Consider the following 20,561-nt stretch of genomic DNA (forward strand, 5'->3'; position numbering starts at 1 on the left):
ATATACACACATATATATATAATATATATATATATATATATATATATATATATATACACATATATATATATATATAATATACTAGCAAAATACCCGCGCTTCGCAGCGGAGAAGTAGTGTGTTAAAGAGGTTATGTAAACATATATATATATATATATACATAAACATATATACATATATATACATATCTACATATACACATATCTACATATACATATACAGTAATCCCTCGCTATATCGCGCTTGTCAGTTCAAATCCTGGTACTGACACCACTGTGTGACCCTGAGGAAGTCACTTCACCTGCCTGTGCTACAAAAAACAAAAGTAATGTAACAAATTGTACCTCAGATGTTGCAAGTTGCTGGAATAAAGGCATAAGTAAAATAGATAAATATGTATATACACATAGGAAGTATTAATTTATTTTCAGTCAAGTCATCTGCAGCAAACCTTTATAAATGAGGGTTTCTCATTATTTTTTCTCATTAAAAGTTTGCACTTTTAGATAGTGCAAACTGTTTCTTCTTCATTGAGGTTTTCTCTTGGAGAGCTTTTTTCATTTCATTGAAAATTAAAGCAGCAGCTGCCAAAATATGAAGCTTTCTTATTAATTTTTCAACATTGTGTAAAATAACTTTATAAAGTAACATAAAAGGTTTAAATACTGGTTATCCTTTTACACTAAAATATTACTAAAGAGATACAAAAAAAGTAAAATGCATATGTTCTTTTTCTTTAAGGAGATTAAATATTACTGAAGAAAGAAAAAAAAAACTAAAACAGCCAAATGGGGCCATGCATACAAACTTAAAAGGTTTAAATAAAACAGAAATATACACTTTTATTTTTACTTGCTTAACTTGTGGAGGGTGTATCCTGTAGCAAAGCCCTAACTTTTTTTGTGAAAGCCCGTTTCAGTCAATAAGTCTTAAAAACAGGTGTAAAGATATTGACAATAAGCTACGCAAACCCACCAAGACATGGAATCGTTTAAATCAAGTATCATTACATCTTCCTTTCTTAAAGAGAAGTAAAGCAGTACTTATAAGCTTACATATATACACATATATATATATATATATATACACATATATATATATATACAGTGGAACCTCTAGATACGAGAAGAAAAGAAAACCTTTTTAAATTAAGTCTTAAAAAGAGGTGTAAAGATATTGACAATAAGCTACGCAAACCCACCAAGACATGCAATCGTTTAAATCAAGGCGCGAGTCGAAAAACACCATCCCATAATATTAGTTAACGATTAACACATTTCTATATGTATTGTAAGCATACAATACAACTGATAATATGTTGCGCTTATTTATCTGGTGTACTGACATTTTTGCGCGTTTAACGGCTGAAATCTAACGTGGTTTGTGCCCTTCAGAATGAAAAGAGTTTGCATTTACCTTTTTAATAAAAGGCGAGCTTTTAAGCCTGAGAAATAAGCCCGTAAAAGCACACGTTTAATTGCACATGTGTTAATATGTATGCTTACACAGTATTAAAAGACACTCAACAATTACACAGTATTAAAAGACAGTCAACAATTAACGTCATTTACCTTCGTTCCCGCGTTTGACTTGTGCTGTAAATCTCTTCCTCGTTTTCAGTTCACGTGATTACGTAGGAGGCATAATACGTGATGACGCGATACGTGACTCCGCCTCCTCCATTAGAGTATATGGACAAAAGACAGGTTCCAGTTATGACCATTACACGTAGAATTTCGAAATGAAACCTGCCTAACTTTTGTAAGTAAGCTGTAAGGAATGAGCCTGCCAAATTTCAGCCTTCTACCTACACGGGAAGTTGGAGAATTAGTGATGAGTGAGTCAGTCAAACAGGTTCCAGTTATGACCATTACGCGTAGAATTTCGAAATAAAACCTGCCTAACTTTTGTAAGTAAGCTGTAAGGAATAAGCCTGCCAAATTTCAGACTTCTACCTATATGGGAAGTTGGAGAATTAGTGATGAGTGAGTCAGTCAGTCAGTCAGTCAGTGAGTCAGTGAGGGCTTTGCCTTTTATTAGTATAGATTATATATATATATATAGATAGATAGATAGATAGATCTACTCTCTCTAACATTCAAAATACAGATAAAACACACATATCTATAATTTAATTTGCATCCATCTTTGTGTTATTGAATCAAATTTCTTGAAAGTGTGGACCGGAGCCTATCATAACAGAATGGGACAGGACCTGTATTCTAAAAGTGATGCCACTCCACTACAGGACACATTCATACAGGGGAAACCTAAAACATACATTTTGGGATGTGGAAGGAAAGTGTGAAGTAACTAATCATTCTGCAACTATGCTACCCTGCTTCATGTGGAAAGAAATTTTATTCTTTACAGTTTTCAAAAGGTGGCAGTTGTTGTTTTATAATAAGTAATAAGTGACATTTTCAAAACAATCTAAATGCTATAATTATTTAATTGCTTCATTTATATATCTACAAAACTTTTCTTTCACACAGAATTGATTCTCTCGTTTCTCTTTTACTTGCTAGTATCACTGGTCTCTTGCTGCCTCATCATTTGATGTTTTCACTAGGCTATTCTATGAAGTTATAAAATGTAGGTCTTTATTATTTTTGTTAGATGCAATGTTTTATTTTAACTTCAACCCCTGTACTATTTTACTTTTTTCTTTTTAAAATCCTAGTCTAAATGTGAATGACGTTTTGATAATACTTATTTCTGTATGCCTATTTTTTCATTTTCATTTTTTTTCAGGACTTTTTGGAAAGCAGCGGCATCATCGTGAATGAACCTGAGGAGATGCCTGTAGATCCTTATACTCAAGGACGTGTCCAACCACTGCAGTCCTACAACACTCCATCAGATTTTGATAGACTCAAGCAGTTCTTGACAATGGATCGCAAGGTGGGTACCTTAAATAATTTTTAAGGTTATCTTCATGCTGCCATATTAGGAACTAGCACATGTTATGTCCATTACTTATTGCCAAGGAATCACACTGGGAGATGATGCTAATTTAGCAGTTCTTTTTCGGTTGTCTATAAGTCATTCATGTACCAAATCTTTAGCTATGTTTTTCAAATGAGATCTCTAGCAATATTTGACACAACGCATTGTGAAGGGAACTATATTAAACAAAGAGGAACAATATTGATCTTGGTTTCTTTATCCAAGGCTTTTTGATATTGCCTTCAATTCAAACCTCTTTTTCAGTAATGTAATTAATTATTTCGTTGTCCACTAGATTTTGATGGGCCTTTCCATGAAAATACTGTGTTGTAAAATATTTCTATTCTGCTTTAAACAGCACTTTATAATAGTGAGCAATTTTAAAGGCTCTGTTACTTACCAGTAGGAGTTCCTCTTTAAGACGTAGTCCCTTTTTTCAGTAGATGCCTGCTCACCATGACTTACTAGAGGAAGTTTTCAAGTTAATGGAGACATGAAGATCACGATTGTCATCAAGCCACTGCATCGACAAATATTTTGAAATAGCTTACTGTGAGCTTACTTAAAGGTTTTCAGAACTGATCATTTAGAGAAATGCATCTTAGTCATTAGTGTATATACCAAAACACCTGTTATTACTCCACTTACAGATAGCAAGAAAATTCAGATACCGATAAGATTTAACTTTAATATCACTGAACACAATACAAGTATGACAACAAAATGTAGTTTTGCATCTGAGCAGAAGTACAAGCAGTAGTTAATTGCACGTAAGCAAGACAACTTACAATATTCTTTAATATTAATGGCAGCAGTACTGGTCAAAACCGTTTTGGAGCCATAAGAGGGGTTGCTAGACATCTCTCCTCATTGCTAATAAGTAGGTATTTGGTATTATTAGCCTTGACGACCTGTAGAGAAACCTCTTCAGTAGCACAGATGCTGCCCCTTTGTCAATATACCTTGGACTTTAAGGTGCACACGCCATTTGACGTTCAGAGCGTGTGTATTTTCGTTGCATGGACATCTCTTTGGACCTCACATTGAGAGTTAACAGCTAGCGCTTCCAAATGCAAATTCTACACTTGGAATCAACTTCAGACGTTCTACCTACCTAATTCCTGGATCTGGGGCTCAGCTCTTCACTGTGCATCTGGGTCCTGAACGTTCTCACTGGCAGACCTCAGCATCTGCATATTGGTGGAAAAACTTCATCCACCATCATCATCATCATCAACACTGGCACCCCACAGGGCAGGGTTCGGAGTCCCCTGTTTTACTCTCTCTTCACCTATGACTGAGTGACTAAGTACAGCTCTAACACCATCCTCAAGTTTGCTGACTACACCACTGTTATCGGTCTAACCAGCAAGGACGATGAGACGGCCTACAGAGAGGAGGTCAGACTCCTGGCAGAATGGTGCCAGGACAACAACCTCACCCTCAATGGTAGCAAAACTAAGGAGCTAATCGTAGATTTCCACAAGCAGGTAAGGGAGCATCATCCCATTTACATCAGAGGGGAAGCTGTGGAGCAGGTTAGCAGCTTCAGGTTGCTTGAGGTGACCCTCACTGATGACCATAAATGGTCAAGTCGCACTGGAGCAGTAGTTAAGAAAGCCCAACAACACCACTACTTCCTCAGAAAACTGAGGAAGGCCTGGATGTCACCCACAACCCTGATTCTACAGGTGTGCTGTGGAATCCATCCTCACAGATTACATTATATCCTGGTCCAGTAGTTGCTTAGTTCAGGATCGCAAAGCCCTCCAGCACATGGTGAAAACAGCACAACAGATCACAGCCGCACAGCTCCTGGCGGTCCACAACATGCACACCACACGCTGTTTCAGGAAGGTAAACAGTATCGGGTAGGACTATAGCCATCCTGCACTGCCATTTTCACCCTCTTACCATCTGGGAAGTGTCTAAAGTCCATCCGAACATGCACCTCCAGATTCAGGAACAGTCCTTACCCAACTGCAAGTAGACTTAGGACCAATCAGTAATCTGGTCACCTCCACTGCTACTACTACTGTTTACCTTGCACATGCATTTTCTGCCACTCTTTGTATTTTGTAATACCGTATTTTATATTTATTTTGTCTCTGGTGTCTGTTCCCTGTCTGCGGAGGCACATGCAAATAAGCATTTCATTGTACACAGTACTTGTACTTGTATATATGACAATAAAGAATTGAATTGATCATAGGTGAAATTAAGAATGTATTCAAAATGTATTCCTTAATATCCCCCTGAAACTATTGTTTTGATGAAGAAGTACAAGGTTTGAATTTTAAAAGAGTAAAAAGTCATAAAAGTAGTCTTCCTGCTGTCACATGTGAACTTACATTATGAGGGAGTTTCACTTAGGAGACAAAGCAAGAGCAGGAAATTGTGGTAAAGGTTGGCTGTGCTTTGCGAATCCAGACAGGGACAAACAGAAGAGAGAGATTATTTTTGGACTCGCATCTCAAAAGTAAGTGTAGGGCAGCTAAATATTTTCTTTTAGTTAAACAGGACTGACTCATTTACACTGCAGCGTTTCAAAGTTCAGCAACTCAGGAATGAATGAGGTGGGATATTTCTTTGTCAGCATTCAGGAACTAAGTAGTGGACCTCATCAGTTTCCAAGTCATACTTCCACTCAGACAAACACGAATTAAAGCTAATATGTAAAAAATGTAGTTTTAAATATGATTAGACAAATAACCAAACATCTGCCATGTGTATTCCCTTTTCATAATGGTGTGACCTTGCAGCTTGTAACAGTATTTTATAGTATTAGCAATTATCCTTTAAAAAAAGGGAAATTATTTTTGGAAACAATAATGATGCTCAGGTTAGCAGAAATAACTTGCAGTTTTAGCAAGTAGGGTTTGATTTTTACAGAGGTCAATGTGTGAGTCATTTATGCTTTTTCTGCAGGTACTCTGGTTTCCTCATACATTCCAAAAACCTTTTAAGTTATTTCAATCTTTACCTTGAATTTCTGAGAGGTTAATCTTAGTTGGCCCAGTAGGAATGACTTTGGGGTGTCTATAGGAATGTGCTCTCCAATGGACATTCTGTGCAAGGGTTGTCTCTGATTCATACCCAAATATACTCATACAACTGTACAACAGGAACATTTTAGAAAATGGAGGAATGAATAAAAATACTGCTTCAGTACTAAAAATCTCCTTCACTCAAAAAAGACTGAATGTACCATTATAATAAACATATTTTATTTGCTTAGGTTTGCTCATAATGAACATAGTAATTTGAGATTTATTTATAAAATAAGTATTTACAAATAAATATATGAAACAATGATTACTTCTCAAAGAGAAACCTTTTACAGAAGCTCTGTTTATTTTATTTATTTTACTAGTTAACAGTTTTAATAAGTTGATTAATTTTAGGATTAGATGTGATATGGCTTCTGGTTTGTCACCTGTAGAAGGCTCAAAAAAGAACAAGCTGGACCTGATCTATTCAAATGTTAAAAGTTGCCTTTAAATGTAAACCTGTAGCACTTTTGGGCAGATCGGACCACAATCTGATTCATCTTAGTCCCACTTGCAAAACTACTCTTAGATGGCAATCTGTTACCACCATGAGGACTGATTGAGGTCATTTATGTTAGGTAGAATGCCTAGAAGGGGCTGTGCGGTCTCATGGCCTGGAACCCTGCAGATTTTATTTTTTTTTTCTCCAGCCATCTGGAATTTTGTTTTTTCTATTCTCCTTGGCCATCGGACCTTACTTTTATTCTATGTTAATTAGTGTTCCCTACTTTTAATTATTTATTTTGTCTTTTTTCCTCTTTCTTTATCATGTAAAGCACTTTGAGCTACATTGTTTGTATGAAAATGTGCTATAGAAATAACTGTTGTTGTTGTTAGTGAGGAAGTGGAGCCTGGAAGCTGAAATGGCTTGGAATGACTGCTTTCAAAGAACAGACTGGGAAATGATGTGCAAGTCACATAGGGACAATATCAAGGGGTTCACTATATCACTGTGTCACAGTATCACAAACTATATTAACTTTTATGTTGACACGATTGTATGCTCAAAAACAGAGCACAGCTTCTAAGCAATAAGTCCTGAATTACTAAGGAGGTAAAAAGCCTCCTGAATGAGAAAAAAAGAGTCCATTCAACTCTGGTGACACAGATGTACTAAATTTGGGTACCAAGACTGCTGAGTGATGGGAAAGAAGCTTACAGAGCTAAAGCAGAAAACATATTTATTTAGAACAACATGAAAGATGTTTGAAATGGACTGAGCATACTTACTGGACTCAAGCAATCCATGGCTCAGGTGCCAGAAGGGAATATGGAGAAAGCTAACACCCTAAAACTACTTTTTTTTACATATTTTTCCCCCCCTTCCAATCGCCACCTTCCAGTGATCAGTACCCCATACCATCCCTACTGCAACAATTACTACCTCTGACCATCAGTATGTGCAGCCCATAACCAAATGCAGAGACAACTAATGACGTTACACAAATGAAAAGTTGTGGGACCAGATGGAGTTGGTCCTGGAGTTCTCAAGGCCTGTTCTGACCATCTTTGTGGTATCACGTGCTACCTGTTAGGTCTGTCACTCATGCTCCAGAAAATCCCACCACTATGGAAAATATCCTTTAATGTTTCAGTTCCATAGAAGGCCAGCACCTCTTGACCTAATGATTACATGACCAGTGGCCCTTGCATCCCACAACATTAAGACCTTCATGAGGCTTGTTCTGAACTAAATGACTAAATTAGTCCTTTTGTGAAAGATCACTTGGATCCTTTGCTGTTTACCTATTGGATAAAGAGTGGAGTGGAAGATTTAATTATTTTTCTGCTCTAGGGGGCATATTCCTACTTGGAGAAAGATGGCAGCACTATGAAGATTATGTTTTTTGATATCTCCAGTACCATCCAGTTATCCTTGCTGAGCACAGGAATATGTAGGTGGATGAACCAATGAAATCTCGGATAATCGACTATCTGTGAAGTGAGTTTGTGAAGCTCATGGACTGTGTGTCTGATACAGATGTGACTGGAGCACCATGAGGAACTGTTCTGTCTCCTTTTCTCCTCACCCTATACACTTTGGATGATAAATATAACACCAGATCTTGCCCCTTACAGAAATTCTCAAATGATTCTGCTGTAATGAGCTGTGTTGATAAGGGGGGTCAGACAGAGTAGAGGAGTCGGGAGGAGATCTTAGTTTCTTTGTGTAGAAAGAATTACCTGCAGCTTAACATCAGCAAAACCAAGGAAATGGTTATTAACTTTTGCTGCACCAAATTGCCTCAATATCTGGTTACTATTTAATTATTCAAGGAGTGGATGTAGAGATAGTGCAACTGTTACAAGTACTTGGGGGGTACACATCAATGACAGGCTGCATTGGTCTCATAACCTGGGGATACTACATAAGAGGGGGCGAGTCAGACTCTTTTTTTCTTAGGTGACATCCTTTATATGTTCTACAAGTCTGTGACGGCCAGTGCAATTTTACAATATAGTGTGCTGGGTCATTAACATCAAGACAGGCCCAGTGAATCAACAAGCTAATTAAAAAAGGCAGGCTTAGTTATGGGAGGCATTCTTGACCCCCTGGAGGTAGTAGAGAGAATAAAAACAAGACTGAGGGCCATTATGAACAATGTTGCACATCCTCTTGCCGACATATGAAGGACTTTAGCCAACGAATTATTCAGCAGAGGGTGGCACGGTGGCGCAGTGGGTAGCGCTGCTGCCTCGCAGTTGGGCGACCTGGGGACCCGGGTTCGCTTCCCGGGTCCTCCCTGCGTGGAGTTTGCATGTTCTCCCCGTGTCTGCGTGGGTTTCCTCCGGCCGCTCCGGTTTCCTCCCACAGTCCAAAGACATGCAGGTTAGATGGATTGGCGATTCTAAATTGGCCCTAGTGTGTGCTTGGTGTGTGGGTGTGTTTGTGTGTGTCCTGCAGTGGGTTGGCACCCTGCCCAGGATTGGTTCCTGCCTTGTGCCCTGTGTTGGCTGGGATTGGTTCCAGCAGACCCCCCGTGACCCTGTGTTCGGATTCAGCGGGTTGGAAAATGAAATTATTCAGCAGATGTTTGTCAAATAATGCTACTGAGGCTCCCTTATACCAATGGCAATACATTTTATAACACCTCACTGTAACAGTGACAGCTCCTTTTATCTTTGGCCAAGTCAGAAGTGTTCCATTGTTTTTAGTAATTCTGTTTTTTATCCGAGTTGTTGTTTGTTGTAATCATTTATTTATTATCTAATGAGCTTCTGTAAAAAGCTAAATTTCCCATTAGTACAAATAAAGTGAAAGGGAAAGTATTTAAAAAGTTGACCCATTCTAAATCAGAGTGGTACTCTCTCATTATAACATTCTCAAAAGCCCTACAATACATCACTGCTACTGTATGTATGCATAAAAGGAAAACAAACTAGACCTCCAAGTGACTACATACAAAAGGTCCTGTACTTCCCTTTAAATTCCAAACTAGTGTACACCTTTACAGATTTACAAACTGTTAGACAGGTAATGTATTTAAAAATATTTAATATTTCTTGCCTTATTACTGAATGTACTGTAGAGATGTAATGTAGAGAATAGTTACTCAGGCGCCGCCGAGAGTGGCAGCCTTTTCAGCAGCTCTGTGTACGACTTTATTTTTCTACCTTTTATTTTCCTCTTTTTTATTTTTTATTGATCACTCCTATCACTTTCTTTTATGTGGATTCGTTCCCTGGACACTTTTACTTTTACAACGTGGACATGGATTTTTGTGAATTTCCCCTTGGGATTAATAAAGTATCTATCTATCTATCTACCTACTGTCAGCATTCGTTCTACTCCTTTTTTTGGTCTCCTTATGTGCCTCGGCCTGTCTTGGCTGGTGCTTCTTCTATCGATTGCGTTCCTGTAAAGCTTGTTTCTCAGACTGTGTCATATCAAGGTGCGTTGCTCACGTCCTGTCTGCTTTATGACTTCAATCAATGGTAGACGGGCCCCCATTACCATTTACACCCTTGACAAAACTTCCTGTGTTTGAAAGCCACCCTCTCGATTTCTCATACACCTTTCCTTGGTATCCTGGTTTGTGTTAACTTCCCAGCACTTCTTGTCATAATCACATTTGACCGAGCAACCAAAGCTAAACTTACTAATCAGACTGCTTAGACAGACCGGACACACACACACACCCCGTAGTGTTTTATTGTATGGTAGATAGGGTCATTATTGTCATGTGTAAAGAATACAGTGAAATTCTTACTTGTATATGCAAATCAACATAATGTTATAATAATTAAAACAAGATTCAAAATCTAAGATATAAATTCAACACACAGCAGTTCAGTATGTGAAGGGGACGAAAAGTTTCCAAACAAGAATATATATGAAATATAAGGTTGTGAAAAGTACTGTCCAAAACACAAACACAGCAGGAGATATATACCAGGGTATTGTACTAGAAGCCAAACACAAAACGTATGTTCATATCCACCCCTTCTCATTTGCCCACACAAATCAATTAATGTAAAGACCAATTAATTTAGATAGGTTGGGTTCCTTAGCATAATGATAAGCAAATGAGGGTTCATGAAGAACATGAAATAATAAGTGGACATTTTTGAGTACTTAAGAATGATTCTGGGCAGCGTGGTAGTGCAGTCGTTCCCACTGCTGCTTTACAGTTCCAGGGTCACATGTTAAGATCCCAGCCTGGGCTCCTCCTATATCTCAAAAATGTATGTCTTAGGTTAATTTGGATCTCATTTGACCCAGCAGAAGTGAGCACAAGTACAGCATATGCCCTGTAGTGGGCTGGTGTTCCAGCTAGGGTTTGTTCCTACCTGGCACCTAATGTTTCTTTGATAAGGTTTAGAAAATGAATTGATAAAATGATCTTTATAAGACTTCACCTAGGTTATGTAGATCTAATTGCATGCCAGCCATGCTTCCAACAAATACACGATGTGTATTATTTTTATCTCAATCACCCCTTTCCAGGTCGATGGATAGGTCATGGTGGACCATTGTCATGGCCTCCACACTCCCCTGATTTGACATCCTGTGATTTCTGGTTATGGGGTATGGTGAAGGAGTGCATGTATGGCTGGAAAGTTTGTGATATTAATGACCTGAAGGACAGAATACGGACTGTGGTATCATCTATATCCTGCAAAATGTGTGTCCGGCCTTTAAATGGTACTGTTGCTTGCTGGTTTTTGTGTGTTGAACATGATGGCGAACAGGTTGAGACATTCCTGTAAATCATCTTGCACATATGAAGTATGTTTTGTGAATAAATTGTTTCCGCCATTCAAATGTTAACATAATTTTGACTCACCTAGTACAATAACTGACTATTTTGTGTTATAGTAATAAATACTAAGGCTGTTTTTGCCACAGCATCAAAACAAAAGAGAACTCTGTCAAAGGACCCCTGCTGAATTATATGATAAACTGTACATTTTCTGTTTTTAGGTTCTACGTTTTTTTGCTCTCTGGAAAAACTGGGATTCCCTTTATTCAGAAACGCGCCCTGTTCTGCTCCTCTACTATCTCATGGATGACACGGTTGAAATTCGTGAAGTGCATGAGCCCAACAGTGGAAGGGACCCTTTCCCTCTGTTGCTTAGAAGACAGAGGGTATTAAAAGATTACAAGGAACTGACTGGTATGTGAAAAGGAAGGCAATAAAGACATATAAGATAAAATGCAATTAATCATTTTCCAAACCTGCCTTTTCTATGCTATAAAAGTTTGCAAAAGTGTTATATAAGCAGTCATGTGGCTTTATCGTATAAATATGAAATTAAACATTACTCTGTTGTGACTCATCAAGGCATTTTTATTTTTAGCTTATTAGTTGAGATAAGATAAAATTCAATGGATCTTTGTCCAAACCCACTTTTTCTATACTCTAAAGGTTTGTAAAAGTGTTACGCAAGTAGTGATATACTTTATATAAATGTGAAATAATACATTTCTCCGTTGTTAGTCATCAAGGAAGTTTTTATTTTCATCTTATTAGTTAAGATATGTCTTGCACAGATAAAGGGGATATTGAAAAGAACATCAAGTCATAAGGGCAGCACAGTGTAGCGCTGCTGCCTCGCAGTACGGAGACCAGGGTTCATGTCCCCTGCATGGAGTTTGCATATTCTCCAAGTCAAAAAGCATGCAGGTTAGGTGAATTGGTGATCCTAAAATTGGCCCTAATGTGTGTGGTTGGGATATGTGTATGCGTGTCCACCCTGCGATCGACTGATACCCTGTCCAGTGTTCTTTCCTGCCTTGAGCCCTATGCTAGTTGGGATAGGCTCCAGCAGCCCCACCCCGTGACCCTGTTCAGGACTAAGCAGGTTTGAAAATGACAGTCAGTCAGTGACTGACTACATCTAGTCATAAAAATAAGCAAACACAGTGCAAAAATTCAGAGGCCAACATGTACAGTATGAGATAATAAAAAAAAGCATAACTGGAGACATAAAATTAAAGAAAAATATTTCAATTGGATTCCTACAAAAAACATAAGTTATCCATAAGATAATATAACAAGTTACAAATTTATTGTAACACAGCCCTGCAAATGAGTATCCCCCTGAAACAGAGCCCTGATTTTCCAATTTACATCCTCGTCACTGAGCAGAAAATTAAATGATGGAGCCTGCTGAGTTACAGGAATATGACATACGTCAGTGAGGCTACTGTTGTTGCAAGGAAGCAAGATCAATAGATCTTTTATAAGAGGCCAACCATTATAATCTGTCACAGCACATACTGTACAGTATGTATGTTATGATAGCCACCAATAATTCTGAAAACAAGTCATTTTGTTTCGTTAACACTTAAGGAGGTATTCAGTGCAGTAAAAAACTAATTAAAAATGATACATGAATCTAAATCTAAAAGTAAGACAAGTAGGTAAATGAATCTAAAGTTTAATATGCCAAACAGGCACACATCAGAGATTAGATTATATATTTAATTATGGAATCACAAGTCATACAGTGGGTGAAATAAGTACAGTATTCGATCCCCTGCTGAATTTGGAAGTTTGCTCACTTACAAAGAAATGAACAGTCTTTAATTTTTACGGTAGTTTCATTGTAATGGATAGAGACAGAATATCAACCAAAACTCAAAAACACATTACATAAAACAAATTGATTTGCATATCATTGATTTAAATAACCCAGCCAGAATTCTGGCTCCCACAGATTGGCTGTGTGCCCATGTGGCACACAGATTACAATCAATAAATCAATCAACTACAGATACTCCTGATCTCAATTTATGTGTATGAAGCACACCTGTCCACAGAATCAATTTCTTCCATTCCAACCTCTCCTCCACCATGGGCAAGACCAAAGAGCTGTCAAAGGACATCAGGGACAAGATTGTAGACCTGCACACAGGTGGAATGGGCTACAAGTCCATCAGCAGGAAGCCAGGTGAGAAAGTGCTCACTGGCAAACTTAAGACGGACCTGTACATGTGCCTTCTTGAGCAGGGGACCTTACAGGCGCTGCAAAATTTCAATCCATTACGGCGTAGTGTGTTACCAATGGTGTTCCTGGTGACTGTGGTCCCAACTGCCTTCAGATCATTAACAAGCTCCTCCCATGTAGTTTTGGGCTGATCCCTCACCTTTCTCATGATCATCCTCACCCCATAAGGCAAGATCTTGCATAGAGCTCCAGACCGAGAGCGATTGATGGTCATTTTATATTTCTTCCATTTCCGAATAATCACACCAACAGTTGTCACCTTCTCACCAAGCTTCTTGCTGATGGTCGTCACCCATTCCAGCCTTGTGCAGGTCTACAATCCTGTCCCCGACGTCCTTTGACAGCTCTTTGATCTTGTCCATGGTGGTGGAGAGCTTGGAATGGAAGAAATTGATTCTGTGGACAGGTGTGCTTCATAGGCATAACAAGTTGAGATCAGGAGTATCTGTGATTGATTGATTGATTGATTGATTGTAATCGTCAATCAGTGGGAGCCAGAATTCTGGCTGGGTTGTAGGGGATCAAATACTTATTTCACTCAATGACCTGCAAATCAATTTATAACTTTTATGTAATGTGTTTTTCTGGATTTTTGGTTGATATTCCATCTCCCTTCGTTAAAATTAAACTACCATAAAATTAGTGACTGTTCATTTCTTTTTAAGTGAGCAAACTGACAAATTCAGCAGGGGATCAATACTTATTCCCACCACTGTACTTTAACATATCTAGTTGAGATACACATATATGATTATGACAAATATATGGTATAGAAATGTCAAACACAGCTTGAATGTAATGCACCATGTGTTAACAAAAGAAATACATACATATAAATTAGTGGGAAGACAATTTAGAACAAAAATGGGGGTGAACATGTATGTGAGCAAAACACAAAATAAAAGATCAACAGCTACAGTATCAAAAGCGAAAACTTCAAGATTTTCCTCCCACAATCCAAAGACATGAATGTTAGGCTAACAGTCAATTCTAAATTGTCTGGTTATGAGGGAGAGTGTGTTTGAGCGTGAATGTGTTCTGTAATGAATTGGCTTCCCAAGTGAGGCTCCAGCGTCCTGCCAACCTTTTATAAATACTGAAGGTTCAAGGTTTATCAAATGGAGAAACAGACAGTGCCTAAAGTTTTCACTATGGGCTATCAGCCCTGCCTTCTCATTTATAAAATCCCATTGTTTAAATAAACTTTCCTAGATGGACTTTACTCAGAATGGCTGAAATTTTCCTACGTCTGTAAAACTGCAGATTTTTGTATATGGACATTTTAATTAATTAAACTAATATTGTACGTCCCTGGTTGCCTCTTCCATTGCCTTTTGGAACTACTTTCAACGTCAGAGGCCAGTCCAAAATACCCTTAGCCATCTCTGGAATGCTGCGTCTTGGTTACCCCGAGTGGACTCAGTGATTCATCCCACAGTATGCAATTTGTAGTCCACTTTGTATTCAGCTTTTATTACGTAGTTTTTGTTTTTCATTATTTTGAAGATTTCATTTGGCAAAACATGTTGCTATTTAGTTCACTACAATACATATGTTTTCTCTTTCTAGATGCATTTCCATCTTGTGTGCTAGAGGTGTCCGAACAAGAGGTGAAAGAATATTACTCTCCGAAGGACTTCAAAGTTGGAGACACCATCACTATGATGGGACGAAAATTTTTCATTTATGATTGTGATCAGTACACAAAAAATTACTATCAGGAGCACTTAGGAGAGGTTCCATTGAAGCCAGTTGATATTAGTGACAAAAAGACAACTGACATTTCTAAGGTAAGATAAACAGTTGACCTATGTGGCCAATTCATATTAGATGTGCAGGATTTCACTGAAATCAATGTTTTGATTCCTTTTTTCTTCTCCTTTAATGTGTTTATTCAAAAATCTTCTTGTGAAGATAGCTCAACTGCACAGACAAACTAAGTACTACTTAACAGAATCAGAAGCGTATGCAATACAATACTGTATGTACTGGCTTCATGTACAAAATGATACATTTATATCAGAAAGAGTTAAAAAAAAAAAAACGAATGAAACTAAAATGTTGTAGAAACTGAATGAAATGACAGATAACTGAAAACAACACATGAATGGATATATCAAATAAATTAGTGTTACTGTTTCTGTAGCATGTTCAAAAAAATAAAAAAGGTATACTAGTGTGTAAGGGCAACTGGACATACTAAAGAGGAGAGATTAACATCTATTTTCAAAGATACCTATAGCTGTTCATAAATCTAGCCATTTTTAAGTACAAAATCACAAGCAAGCAGAAATTATCAGGAGATAAACATATTAGTCAATCCTGGATACGATTCAGAAAACACACTCCCTGGCACACACCTGTTTACTCACACCAGAGTCAACCAATCCATGTAATGCAGGGGGGACAACTCGCATCCTGGAGGGCTGCAGTGGCTGCAGGGTTTTGTTCCTGTCACTTTTTTTAATTGGTAGCCAATTGTGGCTGCAAATTAAACCACCTTCCTTTGTTTTATTAATAACTAGCCGTTCCTCGCAGCTCCGCCCGCGTAGTAGTGAAACAGGACAAACTTTAAAAATAAACAAACAAAAAGATGTCGCTAGCTAAGCGGAGGTAAGGAATGCCCCAAGGCTAGCACATGAGTGAAGAGGGTCATGCCTCTCTCCCCTCAGACCCGCTGTGTCTCTCTCGGATTGACGCAAATAAATCAGTACCGCAAGCGAACTATGATACTCTTTGTGCGATGAGAGAGGTCACAAAATCAACCAGAATGTTCAAGCAAATTGTAGAAAAAAACCTGACCTAAATCCATTAAGTAGTTCTCTCGTGAAAAGAGGACAGACAGATGTTGGATTTTATATACAGGTGCTGGTCATAAAATTAGAATATCATGACAAAGTTGATTTATTTCAGTAATTCCATTCAAAAAGTGAAACTTGTATATTAGATTCATTCATTACACACAGACTGATGTATTTCAAATGTTTATTTCTTTTAATGTTGATGATTATAACTGACAACTAATGAAAGTCCCAAATTCAGTATCTCGGAAAATTAGAATATCAATTAAGACCAATGCAAAAAAAGGATTTTTAGAAATGTTGTCCAACTGAAAGGTATGAACATGAAAAGTATGAGCATGTACAGCACTCAATATTTAGTTGGGGCTCCTTTGGCCTGGATTACTGCAGCAATGCGGCGTAGCATGGAGTCGATCAGTCTGTGGCACTGCTCAGGTGTTATGAGAGCCCATGTTGCTCTGATAGTGGCCTTCAGCTCTTCTGAATTGTTGGGTCTGGCGTATTGCATCTTCCTCTTCACAATACCCCATAGATTTTCTATGGGGTTAAGGTCAGGCAAGTTTGCTGGCCAATCAAGAACAGGGATACCATGGTCCTTAAACCAGGTACTGGTAGCTTTGGCACTGTATGCAGGTGCCAGGTCCTGTTGGAAAATGAAATCTGCATCTCCGTAAAGTTCATCAGCAGCAAGGAGCATGAAGTGCTCTAAAACTTCCTGGTAGACGGCTGCGTTGACCTTGGACCTCAGAAAACACAATGGACCAACACCAGCAGATGACATGGCACCCCAAACCATCACTGACTGTGGAAACTTTACACTGGACCTCACGTAACGTGGATTCTGTGCCTCTCCTCTCTTCCTCCAGACTCTGGGACCTTGATTTCCAAAGGAAATGCAAAATTTACTTTCATCAGAGAACATAACTTTGGACCTTTCAGCAGCAGTCCAAAGGCGAGACGCTTCTGATGCGGTCTCTTGTTCAAGAGTGGCTTGACACAAGGAATGCGACAGCTGAAACCCATGTCTTGCATACGTCTGTACGTGGTGGTTCTTGAAGCACTGACTCCAGCTGCAGTCCACTCTTTGTGAATCTCCCCCACATTTTTGAATGGGTTTTGTTTCACAATCCTCTCCAGGGTGCGGTTATCCCTATTGCTTGTACACTTTTTTCTACCACATCTTGTCCTTCCCTTCGCCTCTCTATTAATGTGCTTGGACACAGAGCTCTGTGAACAGCCAGCCTCTTTAGCAATGACCTTTTGTGTCTTGCCCTCCTTGTGCAAGGTGTCAGTGGTCGTCTTTTGGACAACTGTCAAGTCAGCAGTCTTCCCCATGATTGTGTAGCCTACAGAACTAGACTGAGAGACCATTTAAAGGCTTTTGCAGGTGTTTTGAGTTAATTAGCTGATTAGAGTGTGGCACCAGGTGTCTTCAATATTGAACCTTTTCACAATATTCTAATTTTCTGAGATACTGAATTTGGGACTTTCATTAGTTGTCAGTTATAATCATCAAAATTAAAAGAAATAAACATTTGAAATACATCAGTCTGTGTGTAATGAATGAATCTAATATACAAGTTTCACTTTTTGAATGGAATTACTGAAATAAATCAACTTTGTCATGATATTCTAATTTTATGACCAGCACCTGTAGATATATATAGATATATTCACGGCATTCGAAGTCTGTGTCACAATCTGATAGTGTGGGTGGTTACCTACCAGGTAACGCTTTGTGGTTGGCCAGCAATCTGCTAACATCCGCCACGGTGCCCTCAGTTTGTGAAGAGCAGATCATAGAATGGTTTGAAAATAGTTTACTGTCAAATAAATGCAAAGAGTACACGACTCGTGTTTCGCCCTCATTCTGGGCTCATCAGGTGTACACACTCCACTGCACTCCCTCTCGGGAATCGAACCTCGGACGTCAGCGTCAGAGGCGATGCCCCTAACGTTGCGCCACGGCGTGTGGTTCGTTTATTTGACAGCATGTAGATCGGGGTAATTACATTCACGGCATTCGAAGTCTGTGTCACAATCTGATAGTGTGGGTGGTTACCTACCAGATATATATACAGTATTGCCAATCTGGAGGGAGAGAGAGAGATTGACTTACATTTTAAAATTCATAACACTTCATTTTTTTTTTTTTGCTTAACCAGAAGCCAAACAATCAAGAGATGCTAAGCCCAACAGATGACCAACTAACTCAGGCGTATCAAACTCAGAAGGGCCACCATTTTTTTTCTTGCTATTTAATTCTATGTCACATTATTGCAGTCATTCTGCCACACCACTGATTTTCTTTTTTTCCCTGGAAGCACAGTCAATATATTTCTCAGATGTTCTATTTTTTCTTTTCAGATATTTTATTGAAATATATATTTCACTGCATAACTAACTCATACGTGCAAATTGGATCAATTTCTTTGTTTCTTTCTTCCTTACCCAGTAGTCAAATAATAGATACAAAGCAAGCTACATGAACAAGAGACCAAAATATTTTAAAGCAATTTAAACAATTTTCCATTATCAGAAGTAATTGGCTACTAATTAAGAAAGTGGCTGGAATTAAAAACCAGCACTCATTGTGGCCCTCCAGGATCTGAATTTGACACCTCTGATCTAATAGCATATCTTTGGACTATGAAAATAAATCAAAGTCCACAGAAGACACCCACACAAGCTCCTTTTACAAAGCATCCGAGCCAGGATTCTGTTTGAGGATCGTAAAATATCAGTCAGTTACGTGTGCAGTTATCCATCCATCCATCCGTCCATTATCCAACCCGCTATATCCTACCTACAGGGTCATGGGGGTCTGCTGGAGCCAATCCCAGCCAGCACAGAGCGCACACACACACACACACACACACACACACACACACACACACACCAAGCACACACTAGGGACAACTTAGGATCACCAATGCACCTAACCTGCATGTGTTTGGACTGTGGGAGGAATCCGGAGTACCCTGAGGAAACCCACACAGACACGGGGAGAACATGCAAATTCCATGCAGGGAGGACCCGGGAAGCGAACCTGGGTCTCCTAACTGCGAGGCAGCAGTGCTACCCACTGCGCCACCATGCCGCCCGCAGTTATCCTCCGATCAACCGAATTGACTTACCAGCAGCCATACCACATGCACCTCAGAACAAGTAATCCACCTAAAGCTAAGTATGCTTGGGTTGCCACAGGAAGAGGAATGGCGAGGCCCCCATGATCTGAGTGTGGATCCCAATGACCCAGGGCAGCGAAGGGGACACTGTGTTGTTAAAATGGTGCTGTTCTTTGGATGAGATGTAAAACTGACGTCCTGAGTCTTAGTGTTCAATAAAGATCTCTGCCCATCCTTTGTACAGAATATGGTGTATCCCAATGTCTTGTCTAAATTGCCCACCACAGCCTAACCATTCTGGCCCTCTGATCATCCCCTGTCTCTGATTGGCTGACTAACTCTCACCCCTTCATTTCAGTACCCAACAGCTAATGTGAAGTGTGCAAATAGCTGCTATCACATTATCCAGATGGATGAGGCACATTAGTGGTGGTTAAGATGCTTCGCCACTCACTATGTAAAATGCTTGAGTACTGAGAATAGCACTATATAAAATGTAAAGAATTATTATTATTGTATCCATTTTAATAAAAGGATAAGTATCTGTGTGTCTGTCTGTGTGTGTGCGTCTGATTTCTATGTCTCTATCATTCCAATAAATGGTGTATCACCAACATTTTTAGTAATAAAATGCATTGCATTTCACGTTGCAATAGATGGTACATCACAGACATCAGCACTGCTTTTCCAATTTCCATACCAAATGGCATATAACAGAGACAGAACCATTGCAAACGTTTACACTAAAGTCAATGTTGATTACTGAGATTTTAAGCTGTGGTAGACGGGTAGCACAGCTAGTTCAATAAGATCTACTTATTGTTCCACTAGCTGTACATTTTTTTTTTGTTTTTTTTTTTACAATTTTAACATTTAATATTTGGTGTATTTTATGCACACTTTATTCCAAATGACTTGTATATTGTTAAAACAACAGATAATACTCTGCCCCAAGTCATTCTCTGTTGCATTGTAGCATAAGCACTCATCGACAGAGAAGATGTTGTGCAACTCGGTTCTCTCATTGTGTAACACTCCGTATATCTCTGACTCACAGCATTCTCCCATATGATTTGTTTCTTTTCAAGATAACGTAGTATTTAAGTGAGATGTGGTTACATTGTGGTTCTAATTCCTGAACTTTTGTTTCACAAGTTCCTGGTTGTATTTACTTGGTT

At 38.7% G+C, this 20,561-nt stretch overlaps 1 protein-coding gene across 2 annotated transcripts in view; it reads left to right on the forward strand.

The window, feature by feature from the left end:
- The window catches only part of efhc1 (EF-hand domain (C-terminal) containing 1), a 67,299-nt gene that overhangs the window by 32,954 nt on the left and 13,784 nt on the right, over nt 1-20,561 (forward strand). For both annotated transcript variants that reach the window (XM_028797186.2, XM_051924609.1), the window contains 3 exons: nt 2,755-2,904; nt 11,425-11,617; nt 15,024-15,244. In XM_028797186.2, the coding sequence (XP_028653019.1) occupies nt 2,755-2,904; nt 11,425-11,617; nt 15,024-15,244 (564 nt within the window). The remainder of the gene's footprint in view (nt 1-2,754; nt 2,905-11,424; nt 11,618-15,023; nt 15,245-20,561) is intronic.

The sequence above is a fragment of the Erpetoichthys calabaricus genome, chromosome 3 (assembly GCF_900747795.2).
Source record: "Erpetoichthys calabaricus chromosome 3, fErpCal1.3, whole genome shotgun sequence".
Classification (NCBI taxonomy): Eukaryota; Metazoa; Chordata; class Cladistia; order Polypteriformes; family Polypteridae; genus Erpetoichthys; species Erpetoichthys calabaricus.